The sequence below is a fragment of the Ovis aries genome, chromosome 1 (assembly GCF_016772045.2).
Source record: "Ovis aries strain OAR_USU_Benz2616 breed Rambouillet chromosome 1, ARS-UI_Ramb_v3.0, whole genome shotgun sequence".
Taxonomy (NCBI): domain Eukaryota; kingdom Metazoa; phylum Chordata; class Mammalia; order Artiodactyla; family Bovidae; genus Ovis; species Ovis aries.
Genome location: NC_056054.1, coordinates 113,938,693 through 113,950,642, shown reverse-complemented (window position 1 = coordinate 113,950,642; position 11,950 = coordinate 113,938,693). Strand labels below are relative to the sequence as shown.

The following is an 11,950-nucleotide window of genomic DNA, read 5'->3' as shown; positions in this document are numbered from 1 at the left end:
ACTGTGTAGGATGGCTTAGTTCCTCAAAAAGCCTTGGAGGAAATGATGAATACATTTTGGGAATCTGAAGTACAGCATGGTGATTACAAGGAGTAATACTACATGAAAGTTGCTACAACAGTAGATCTTATATGTTCTCACAACAATAAAGAAATAGTAAGTATGTGACAAGATGGCCATGTTAGCTAATGCTGTGGTAGTAATCATTTGCAAATAGGAAATTAAATGGTTATACCTCAAATTTTTAGAATGTTACATGTCAACTGTATGTCAACAGGGAAAACAGTCTTAGAAATTACATTTAGGATTAATTCTGATCCTCAGAAAACAGAAACAATCTTTTCCAAGAATATCAGTTGACCTAAGTAGAAAAGGGTCAGTAGAAAAGATTTTTCTTGTCAACACCAGGGTGGCTAAGTGTCCTGGGCTGGATAGACTTTTCTTTATAAGGAACATTACTGATGCCCCAAAGGATGGAAACCTCAAAGGACGTGAGGTTTTTCAAATCAAAGCCTAATATGTTTTTTTCTTCCAGTTGGAGAAACATTCCTACACTAATTGTGCATATCCAGATCTCCCTCCCATGTGCACCAGCTCCTTCCCCAAAAGGCTCAATGCTAGAAGGTGTTAAAAATGGCCTTTATTCGCCAGCGACTAGGCGCCCTAGCCAGGCGATACTCCCCCTGGACCATCCTCCCCCACAGTGCCCAGTGCTTCCTATTCCCATCACTGTCTTACACGTCTCATGTCATTTGATCCATGGATGTCCTACCTTTCGATTGTTCCACTGCCTCTGGATATACCTGGATTCATTCAGCATCTGTACACTTTTTTTGAGCACCTGTTCTGAGCTGAGCACAGCATACCCATGGGTGGCTTCAGCAGGAGATGGGATCCCCTTTCAGCCAAAAGCATCCTTGGAAGGGATGCCACGAGCCAGAGAAGCAGAAAACTGGTGACTTAGGGTGAAATACAAGGATGGCTGCAACCAATTCTGAGGAGCTTGTGTTCAGCATTGAGCTTGAACCACAGACATTGTTGATTCCACTGTGTATTTCAGACATAGTTTAACCCACTTCCGTGAGTCATACTTAGGCCACTTATAGGCTGAAGTGTCTTGGTCACTTTATCACCCCACCTCTCTCATTTCCTGAATCTTGTGAAACTATCTGAGTCCCACAGAATAAACTTGTCTCACTCCTATGAGCCAGAGCAAGAAGAGGTATTTCCACAGGCCCCATTTAGGCCAGCTGCCTCCAGTTCTCTCCTCAGATTCGTCCCTCATCTTGGGGTACCGGAGGGCTCCCCATGGATCTGCCTTATTACCATGGCCCTCTGTCCAAGCGAGACTGTGAGACCTTGCTGCTCAAGGAAGGAGTGGATGGCAACTATCTGTTAAGAGACAGCGAGTCGATGCCCGGGGTCCTGTGCCTCTGCGTCTCGTGAGTAGCCTCACCTTCCATGCATATGTTAAGTGTAGGACTGATAACCAGGTGGAAAAGAAACTGTTCCTCACTGACTTTGCAGCCCAGACGAGCACAATGAGAAATAGCTAGACACTGCCACGAGGAAATGGAAGGAACATGTCTGTCTAAACTCCTTTACCTTTCCTTCCCTCCACACGCAGACACTGTGGAGCAGCAGAAGCGGGGGTGGTGGGAGGATAAGGCTTCAAGCAATATAGGAAGGGAGCAGAGAGGAGAGAAGGCAGCCATGCGAGAAAGTTCCTCTCCTATGGAGGCTGATTTATTTAGTAAGGAAAACATGAAATTTTAACCTGAGAAGCCAAGGTTTTACATGGCTGGCTCGGCTTGTGATTTTTAAGATACTAATAACATTTCAAACTTCGTTACATTTGTAGAAGGCTTCGGCAGACATTATTTCCCTTCGTCCTGCTTGTAGTCTGTCAAGGCAAGCCACCATTTTGTCGATGTAGAAACAGACCCTGGGGTGTGTGCAACAACTTGCTTGTGTTACAACACATCTGGTGTTTCCAAAGAAGCTGAGTTCCATGTGAAACTTTAAGCCAGAGCATCAGAGCCATACTGCTGAAGGAAGTTGCTTATCCCAGTTTAAAAACCAATCTTAAACAGATATCAGGGGAAATCAACTATCTTTAAAGGATTCTCCTGTTTGTGGAGACCACTGAATTTTTCTTTACCTTTTACAAGAATTAAAACCCAAGTGTCTCCAAGGATAAGCTTCAGTGCTTCTTAGAACTGGGGAAGAAAGAGTGCTATTACTGACAGAATAGACAGGGATGTCCTTCTTTCTTTATGTGACACCAGGAATCCAGATATAAGAAAGGCAGTCTTCAGGTGTTAGCAGTTTGAATTCAAGTTACAAGTGATGTTGAGAGTGCTTTCATGTATTTTTTAGCCATCACTAATTCTTCTTTTGAGAACTGCATCATCATATCCTTTACCCATTTTTAGCTTGAGTTGTTGTCTTCTTTCTACTGATTTTTTCCAATTTCTGTGTATGCAGGTAAAACTTTTTTTTTTTTTTCAAAAAAAGACGCACAAACACAAGAAAGCTACAGACCAATTTAAATTTCATTTACTATTAATTTTCAATAAACTACTAACAAAAGAGAAGCCAGTAAAACATTAAAGCAGAAAATACACTATGCTAAAATATACTATGGTCCAATCTAAGAAATTAAGGATGGTTCTATGTCAGGAAAATTATTAGTTTAATTGTGTATTAATAGGTCAGATGTTGCAAACTGTATAACTCATTCAGATTTGCTTAAATGATATTAAATAAAATTCAGCATCTACCCCTCAATTAAACACATACTCACATGTGCACATGCATGCACTCACTTACACACTCCTAACCATATATAGCCAGACAGATGCTTCCTTACCACCAGATGAAGCCCTGGAAGAATTATCCCTAACATCACGAATGAGCCAAAGTAATTGTGAGTACTACTATGTAACATTTTCCAGGAGATATCAGCAAGTGTAATTAATCAAAAGAAATAAATGTAAAAATTGAAAAGGAAGATGTAAAATTATTATTTACAGTTAACATGACTTTATACCTTTGAAATCTAGATTTAACTGAAAAAAAAAACCTACTAAAATCTTTAAGAAATTCAGTAGAGATAACAGCTTTTATCATTGAAATCTAAAAATCAACAGCTTCCATACTGAAATAATAACTAGTAAGAAAATATAATACACCTCATTTACATCAGCAATAATTAATAATACTTAGGAATAAATATAATATGAAATGTGCAAACTTAAGTATCCACTGGGGAGCTTACTAGAAGACTTAAATGAAAGGAAGAATTCCATTTAGAAACTTACCAGTTCACCATAATTAATCTATAAATTCAGCATTTTTTCAGTAAAAAAAAATCAACAGAATCTTAAATTTTCTCTTCAAAGATAGTAAAGTTTATCCAGATGGGAAATAAAACACAGGGAACCTGCTAGAGAGCCAGAAAAGTTTTTTATTAAAAGAAGGGAGACTAGCTTTACTAAATACTAAAATACATTACTACAGTAATTACTGCAATAATTAAAAGAGTTTGGTACTGAGAGATCAATCAAATATTTGGAATATAGAGTCTGGTAGAAATAAAGTGAAATACATATGGAATTTACTTTATATTCAAAAGATCATCTCGAATTAGTGAGGAAAAGATGAATGATAATTAACTGTGTTGGAACCCTTGACTGGTCACTTAGAAAAAATAACCTGAATCCCTTTCTTACTTCTTAAAGTTAATTCAAAGTGGTTCTAATACAGAACTTCTTTTTTCTAAATGAAACCATGTATATTAAAAGAAAACATGAACTATTAAAAAATATTCCTGGAATTGAGAAAGTCTTTCTAACAAGACACAAAACCAGAAAACGAAAAAGAACAGATGGCTAAATATGACCATTATAACAAGAACAACAACAAAAAAACTGTTAACGACAAACCGACAGAAGAAAATCAAAACTTCATTAACATGGAAGAGCTCTTAAAAAAACAATAGAAAACTAGACAAAGTGCAGCAGGAGGAGAGTCTCTGAAATGGAATATGAAAAAGAAAGAATAAGAAATATTAGATAGCTAAAAAAACACAAAAGAATAATGTGATACCATTTTTACCAATTCAGTGGTCCAGAATTAAAACTTAAAATACCCAGAAGAAATTCAATTTTGGGGAAGTAGTAGTGCTTTCACTTGCTAAATGCAACTTCTTTCAGTGGTTGCAAACCAGTCACCGAGCTTCCCTGGTGGCCCAAACAATAAAAGCGTAAAAGGCAGCCTACAATATGGGAGACCGGGTTCAGTCCCCGGGTCAGGAAGACCCCCTGGACAAGGCAATGGCACTCCACTCCAGCACTCTTGCCTGGAAAATTCCACGGAGAGAGGAGCCTGGTGGGCTACAGCCCATAGGGTCGCAGAGAGTCGGACACGACTGAGCGACTTCACTTCCACTTTGTTTTGTTTTCTATTCAGCCACTAAGTTGTGTCCAAATCTTTGCGACCCTGTGGACTGTAGGCCGCCAGGCTTCTCTGTCCATTGGAGTCTCCAGGCAAGAACACTGGAGTGGGTAGCCATTCCCTTCTCCAGGGGGGTCTTCATTATTGGGGGATTGAACCCGTAGCTCCTGCGGCTCCTGCACTGCAGGCAGATTCTTTACCGCTGAGCCATTGGGAAAGCCTAACATTTGACCCCAAATCTCATTAATAAAAACGTATCTTATAGTTATGTGCAAACTGGCATTAGCAAGATTAAGTAAATCAGTATATAATATGGAAAAAATTCCAAGATCTATTGTGTGAAGTCGAGATATTAAGTATGATCCCATTTGTGTAAAAAAAAACAAAGTATGCCTGTATCCCTGTATATCCATAAACAGTATTTGAAATGTATGTAAGAAATTCACAATATTGGTTACAGCTGGGAAATTTAGGAGGAATAAATGGGGAAGAAAAGGTTGTGGATTCATTCTTCTTATTTGATAACTTTTTCTCACTGTTTAAATGGTTTATATGTGCAGATATTACTTTGGTAATTTTAAAAAATTTATAAAAATGTAATGAGCCCCTATTATCTATGCAAACACTGTGCTAAGGCCCTGGGGGATTCTAAGGTGATTCCACTAGGCAACTTGCAATTTTTTTAACATGAAAATAAATAATATAAGTATAAATTTCAGAAGAGACAGTTTTATACAAATTTAAAATCAGAGGAGATGATCAGTAGTCTTCTTAGAGAAGGTGGTATTTGAGTTGGGATTCAAAAGAGTGGATTAGATTTAGTTACACAGAAATGAGATGAAAGGCATTGTAGGTTGGGGGAAAGGCAGGAACACAGGTCCAGAAAAGGGATATTTTAAAGCATATAGGAATCATACAGGGTTCTAGAAAGGTAGTTTGGAAACAAATCAAAGTCAGTTTGGCATAATATTATGGGTCTTAAAAGAATGACTCTGTAGTTGATGGGGAAACATGGATGGTCTCTGAGAAGGGAAATGACAAGACTGGTACTGAGTTTGGGGAACTTCAATCTAATAAGGATAATATACTGAAGCTGGCAGATAATGATGGCAGTAGAGACTGCTTTGTCTTTAGATGGGAGATGGTGAGGAACTTGCTATGGTGGGGCAAGCAGTGGGAATGGAAATCAGAAGAAGGCGCAAGGGGGACTTCCTTGGTGACACAGTGGATAAGAATCTGCCTGCCAATGCAGGAGACAAGGGTTTGATCCCTGGTGCAGGAAGATTCCACATGTCGTGGGGCAACTAAACACTGCACCATGACTGCTGCGTCCGTGTGCCTAGGGTCTGTGCTGTGCAACAAGAGAAAGTGCCGCAGTGCGAAGACTGAGCAACACAGCCAAGGGTAGCCCCCGCTCACCGCAACTTAAAAAGGCCCATGTGAAAGCAAGGAAGGCTCGGCATAGCCAAAATAAAAGAATAACACATTTTACAAATTTTAAAAAAGGAGGTGCCAAGTATGTGAAATAGGAGGGACCTCAGTCAGGATTTCAGCATAGGTAATCAATCTAGCCTATACTGGGATTCTCTTTAATAATTGACATTTATGCACAACTGCTCTGTGATACATCATGCTAACTTAAATATTCATCCAAAGCAAAAATCAAAAAAAATGAATACGAATAATAATAACAAATCAAATGGAGAGGCAGGAATAAATATCCATTAGACACCTGCACTTGATCAAGGGTCACCCTCTTCCCTACCCATGTCAGCAAACAAAATTTCGGGCACCCTCAGCCTTAAGGCTCAGATCAAATAACCCCCTCAAAACCCTTTTGGCCCATTTCATAGTTCTTATGAGATTTTATCACATCAGTATAGACCATTCAATTGTAATTGTTCAACAGTTTTTTAAAGTCTCCCATGTCAAGGACTTCCCTGGTAGCTCAGATGGTAAAGCGTCTACCTACAATGTGGGAGGCCTGGGTTCAATCCCTGGGTCAGGAAGATCCTCTGGAGAAGGCAGTGGCACCCCACTCCAGTACTCTTGCCTGGAAAATCCCATGGACAGAGGAGCCTGGTAGGCTACAGTCCACGAGGTTGCAAAGAGTTGGACATGACTGAGTGACTAAACTTGCACTTTCCTGTCAAGCACTATAGTAGATTCTCAGTTAATGCCTTCAATACACCTCAGAGTCTAGAGGGAAAAATAGAGAAGTAAATGGACCCTGGGAGGTGTATGAAAACTGATGACTTACGTTAGGGCATGATAGGAACTGAGAGAAAGGAATGATTCACTCATCAAGGAATCAAGAGCCTGCATGGAAGATAGGACTTGGAGGGTGGCTAAAACCATCATTCGTTCATTCAACAGCACGCACTGAGTGCCCACTATGTTCTAGGTATGGTCCTATGCACTGGCGAAATAGTGGTAAATAGTACAGACACTAGTCCTGCCCTCATGAAATGACATTCCAGTGAGAGGAGCCAATAAAGTGAAAACAAATCAGAGGCACGTTTCAGCAAGGGCAGAGTCTACCTTAGGTTGGGTTCAGGAAAGATTCCTCTGAGAAGGTCACAAAGCAATTCATATTCCAGTATACACCCTGTGTGAGCAAAGTCAAAATTATCTACAACACAAGTGTTAGCCTGTTTTTCTACATCAGTGCAACAAGAGCCACTATGAAGGTGCTTTCCATGAGCCAAAAATTGTGTTAAGCATGTTACACCAATTATTTATGCTTTGGAAAGCCATCCTTGGTAGGTGATATATCTCTATTTTGTGGGAAATGGAATGGAGCTTCTTATAACTAAGAGGTCCAAGATCAAACTGTTAATGTATTGTTATCCTGCCTTTCTTACCAATGTCCCTAGTTCTAATGCTCAAGGTGATCTTTTTGGAACTCTTTAAAGTGCTCAGGCAGGGGCCTTCCAAGCATTGGGCTTGGCAGTAGATCCTGATGTGTGGAATCTTGCATTTTGCTTCTTAGAGAACTACCCTTTCTTCTTTGCTGTGCTAGAATAGCAGGATACCAACTTCCATGCTTTCACAGATCTAAATGAGGTTATTAGGGAGAAGGTTAGAAATAAAGGAAGGAAGTCACAGAGGAAAATTGGTCTACCAGCACATTTTCACCAACCAGACTGCTATGTGGTAAGCATGGACAGGAAATGTAACCTGATCTCACAGCCTGATATAGCGTTCAGAAAACACCAACGTGCAAACACTATGTAGGTGACTTGACGGTTAGAAGTTGGAACTGGGTCTAGCTTTATAATCAGCAGAGTCAAAATGGAATAGATGTTTGGAGATATAAGGGATTCAGCTGCTGGTGTGAAGGGAAAGGAGGGACTTTTGTAGTCATAGGAAAGTTACAGGTAAGAACTTAAACCATGACTTATGGCAACAACAGAAACAGTGAGTGAGAGAGATCCCAAGAGTCATTTCCAGCTCTCATATTCTGAGATCTTTGGAAAGAGTTGAGTTCAGAAAGTAAGAAAACAATCAAGCTTTTTTTGTTTTAGAAAAATCAAATGTTGAGAAAGGTATAAAAAAGAGAGCAGAAATTATCTCAGTCTCACCGCTTAGAAATCGCCTTTCTTGATATTTCAACACACATCTCTCCAGTCTGTTCTCTACTCGTATGCATGTAGAAGTGAATATTATATATGTATGTAAATTACTCATTATATATATGATGATTTGTGACTTAAAATTTTTAATTGAAGGATAATTGCTTTACAATATTGTGTTAATTTCTGCTGTATATCAACATGAATCAGTCATAGGTACTACTTCTTTTTCAATGTATAACAGGTATATTCCCACATCAAAGAAAGCAAATATCATAATGTTATGATTACTTACTATTTATTGATTGCATATGTCATAATTTATACATAACTATTCATTTAGGCTTCCCTGATGTCTCAGACAGTAAAGAATCTGCTTGTAATGAGGGAGACCCAGATTCAATCCCTGGGTCAGGAAGATCCCCTGGAGAAGGGAATGACAACACACTCCAGTATTCTTGCCTGGAGAATTCCATGGACAGAGGAGACTGGTGGGCTATAGTCCACGGTGTAGCAAAGAATCAGACATAACTGAGCAACTAACACTTCCAGTTTGGTCCAATGGACCCAATGTGATTTGATACAACTAACATTTTTGTGCTTATATCTTTGAGAGTTTGCCCAACTCTCTCCTCAGGATAATACCCTAAACATTTTAACATTTTTACACACATTGACAAATTAGTACAATCAGAGTTTGCATGGATGTACACTCCAACCAAGAGCAGTGAGAAAGCCAGAAGTCAAGTCTTAAAACATTCTTTATTTACTTGTAACTTGTTTTATCATGCTCTTAGAAGTATATTTCAAAGAACAGAAGTTCTTTATTTTAATGAAGTCAAATTTATCTTTTTTCTTTGATGGATTGTGATTTCAGTAATATATCAATATATAATAAACCCTTGTCTAATGTAATTCACAAAGGTTCTCTTCTATGTTTTCTTCTAGAGTTGAATAGTTTTAACTTTCACAATTAATATAGCCTGTGCTGATTTAATTTTTGCATTTGGGTAAGGTTAGGGTTGGTGTTTTATTAAATATGGCCACCTATTTGTTCCAGCTCAGTTGTTGAACAGATTATTCTTTCTCCCAATAAATTTCTTTGGTGCCTTTGTAAAACAAAAATTATCAACTATATAAGTCTGGCTCTATTTCTGAGCTCTCAGCCTTGATTGTTTTTCTTTATGCAAATTCTATATTATGTTGATAACCATCAGTTTATAGTTAGTCTTGAAATAAGATGGTGTCAATCACTCAACTTTTTCAAGGTTATTTTGGCTATCTTAGATCCTTTAGGAGCCTGTAGGCTGCAGTCCATGGGGTCGCTAAGAGTCGGACACGACTGAGCGACTTCTCTTTCACTTTTCACTTTCATGCACTGGAGAAGGAAATGGCAACCCACTCCAGTGTTCTTGCCTGGAGAATCCCAGGGACAGGATAGGCTGCTGTCTATGGGGTCGCACAGAGTCGGATACGACTGAAGCGGCTTAGGAGCAGCAGCAGCAGCAGATCCTTTGTATTTCCATACATATTTCAGATTCAGCTTTTCAACTAAGACATACACACACACACACAAAGACTGATGATAGACTGAGATTGCATGAATCTATAGGTCCATTTGGGGAGAACCAACCGGATAACATTAATTCTTCTGATCCATGAATATAGTTTAACCTCTTCTTTCATTTATATGAAAGAAGTTTTACAGTTTCTTGTAAAAGTTGTAAGAGAAACTTACAGTTTCTCTCAAAAATGTTTTGTAACAGATCTTGTACATCTTTTGTCAAATTTATCCCTAAAATTTCATATGCTTGATGTTATCTTAAATGATAACAGGTTTTAATGATTTAAATTTTAAAATTATTTAAATTTCACTTCCACTTATTCAATGCAAGTGAGCGGATACACAATTAATTTTTATGTATTGAACTTGTATCCTGTAAACTTGCTAAACTCACTAATTGGTCTAGTGGCTTTTTTGGTAGAATTTCTGTATGATCTTCTATATGCCATCTGCAATCAAGAGAACTGTACTTCTCCCATTTCAATGTTTCTGTTCCTTTTTTTTTTTCTTGCCTTATTGCGTTACCTAAGACGTTTAGAACAATGTGGAAGTGATGAGTGCAAAAATCCTCATCATTTTCTGACCTTGTGGAAAAGTACTCAGTCTTTTTCTGTTAACTATGTTTTTAGCCCTTGTTCCTAGTAGGGCTGAGTTTTTTGTGCATCCACTTAGATGGTAGCGTGAATTTGTATTCCTTGTCTCTTAATCAACATGTTTTTATTTAAGTTTCCATGTATAAGTGGTACCATTTATCTCTGACAGCATTTACCTCTGTTTAGCATGACTGAATAATATTCTACTGTTTATACATACCACATCTTCTTCATCCATTCATCAGCTGATGAACATGTAGGTTGTTTCTTTATCTTGGCTATTGTGAATAATTCTGCAATGAATAAGGGAGTACAGATATTTCTTAGATATCTTGTTTTCATTCCCTTTGGCCATATACTCAGAAGTGGGATTAATGAATAACATGGTAGTTCTATTTCTACTTTTTTGAGGAACCTCTATGCTATTTTTTAAAGTGGCTGTATCAATTTGCATTCCCACCAAGAGTGCACAAGGCTTCCCTTCTCTCCATATCTTTACCTACACTTGTTATCTCTTGTCTCTTTGATGATAGCTGTTCCAACAGATGGGCTCCCTAATGGCTCAGTGCTAAAGCACTTGCCTGCCAATGCAGGAGACGCAAGTCGATCCTTGGGTTGGGAAGATCCCCTGGAGGAGGAAATGACAACTCATTCCAGTATTCTTGCCTGGGAAATCCCATGGACAGAGGAGCATGGTGGACTGCAGTCCATGCAGTCTCAAAAGAGTCAGACACAACTTAGCAACTACACAACAACAACAATTCTGTTATGAGGTAATACCTCACTGTGATTTTGATTTCAGTTTCCCTGATGACTAGTAATCATCAGGTTGAGCACCTTTTCATATATCTCTTGTATTTGTATATCTTCTTTGGAAAAACATCTATCCTTTATGCATTTTGTAAGAAATACTTACGTGCATAAACATTTAGGGCTGTTATATCCTCTTGATCAATTGACAGGTTTATCTCTTTGAAAATCCCCTTAGAGTCCCTGCTCTGAAGTCTACTTTAGCTGATATTGCTAGGTTTACTTTTATTAGTGTTAATAGGATATATTTTCCCCATCAATTAACTTTTAATCTAATTGTGTCTTTACTTTTTTCAGTTAATTATTAGACTTTATTCTGAGAATTTCAACAAGTTTGCTGTTCCCCAGTGGACAGTGGAGTCACAATTTTCTGTCTTTATTTTTATATCAGGTGTCTTGTAGGAAACATAAACTTGAGTCTTGCTTTTTTATTCAATCTAAACAATAATTTCCCTTTACTCAAGGCTTCTCTTGTCCCACCTAAAAAAGATTTTAAGTAAGACTCAAACATATTTAACTCTTTCCAAGTAGCTTACTTGCACCCTTAGAAATGTGTTTAATAATATTTATAAGAATACAAAAGTATCCATCACCAAATAAGGTAAAATATCAGAATGTTATATCTGATATTCAGTCATACTGATGATCATATTATATGCAAATGGTCTAAACATTCCTATTAAAGGGAAGGAGAAATGTTAATCAATAGGAACAAATTCAGAAATGAACCAACATCATTTTTTAAGGACATTAAGATAATCAATGTCCTTCTGGGTTATATTATGCCAGAAGAAGAATCGGCAAATCTTTGTGGTAAGACCACGACTGTGTACTGCTATTCTTCTCAAATGAAGGCAAATTGGTTCTGACTACTTTGCTAGGAATTTCAGATAGATAGATGGCTTGCTTTTCCTGGACCTACAGCAAATCTTTTCATAGACCTAGGTGCC

At 38.1% G+C, this 11,950-nt stretch overlaps 1 protein-coding gene across 2 annotated transcripts in view; it reads left to right on the top strand.

The window, feature by feature from the left end:
• Nucleotides 1–1,180: 1,180 nt before the first annotated feature.
• Nucleotides 1,181–11,950, top strand: part of SH2D1B (SH2 domain containing 1B) — a 30,882-nt gene continuing 20,112 nt past the window's right edge. For both annotated transcript variants that reach the window (XM_012185125.5, XM_004002709.6), the window contains exon 1: nt 1,181–1,442. In XM_012185125.5, the coding sequence (XP_012040515.1) occupies nt 1,309–1,442 (134 nt within the window). In that variant the 5' untranslated portion in view covers nt 1,181–1,308. The remainder of the gene's footprint in view (nt 1,443–11,950) is intronic.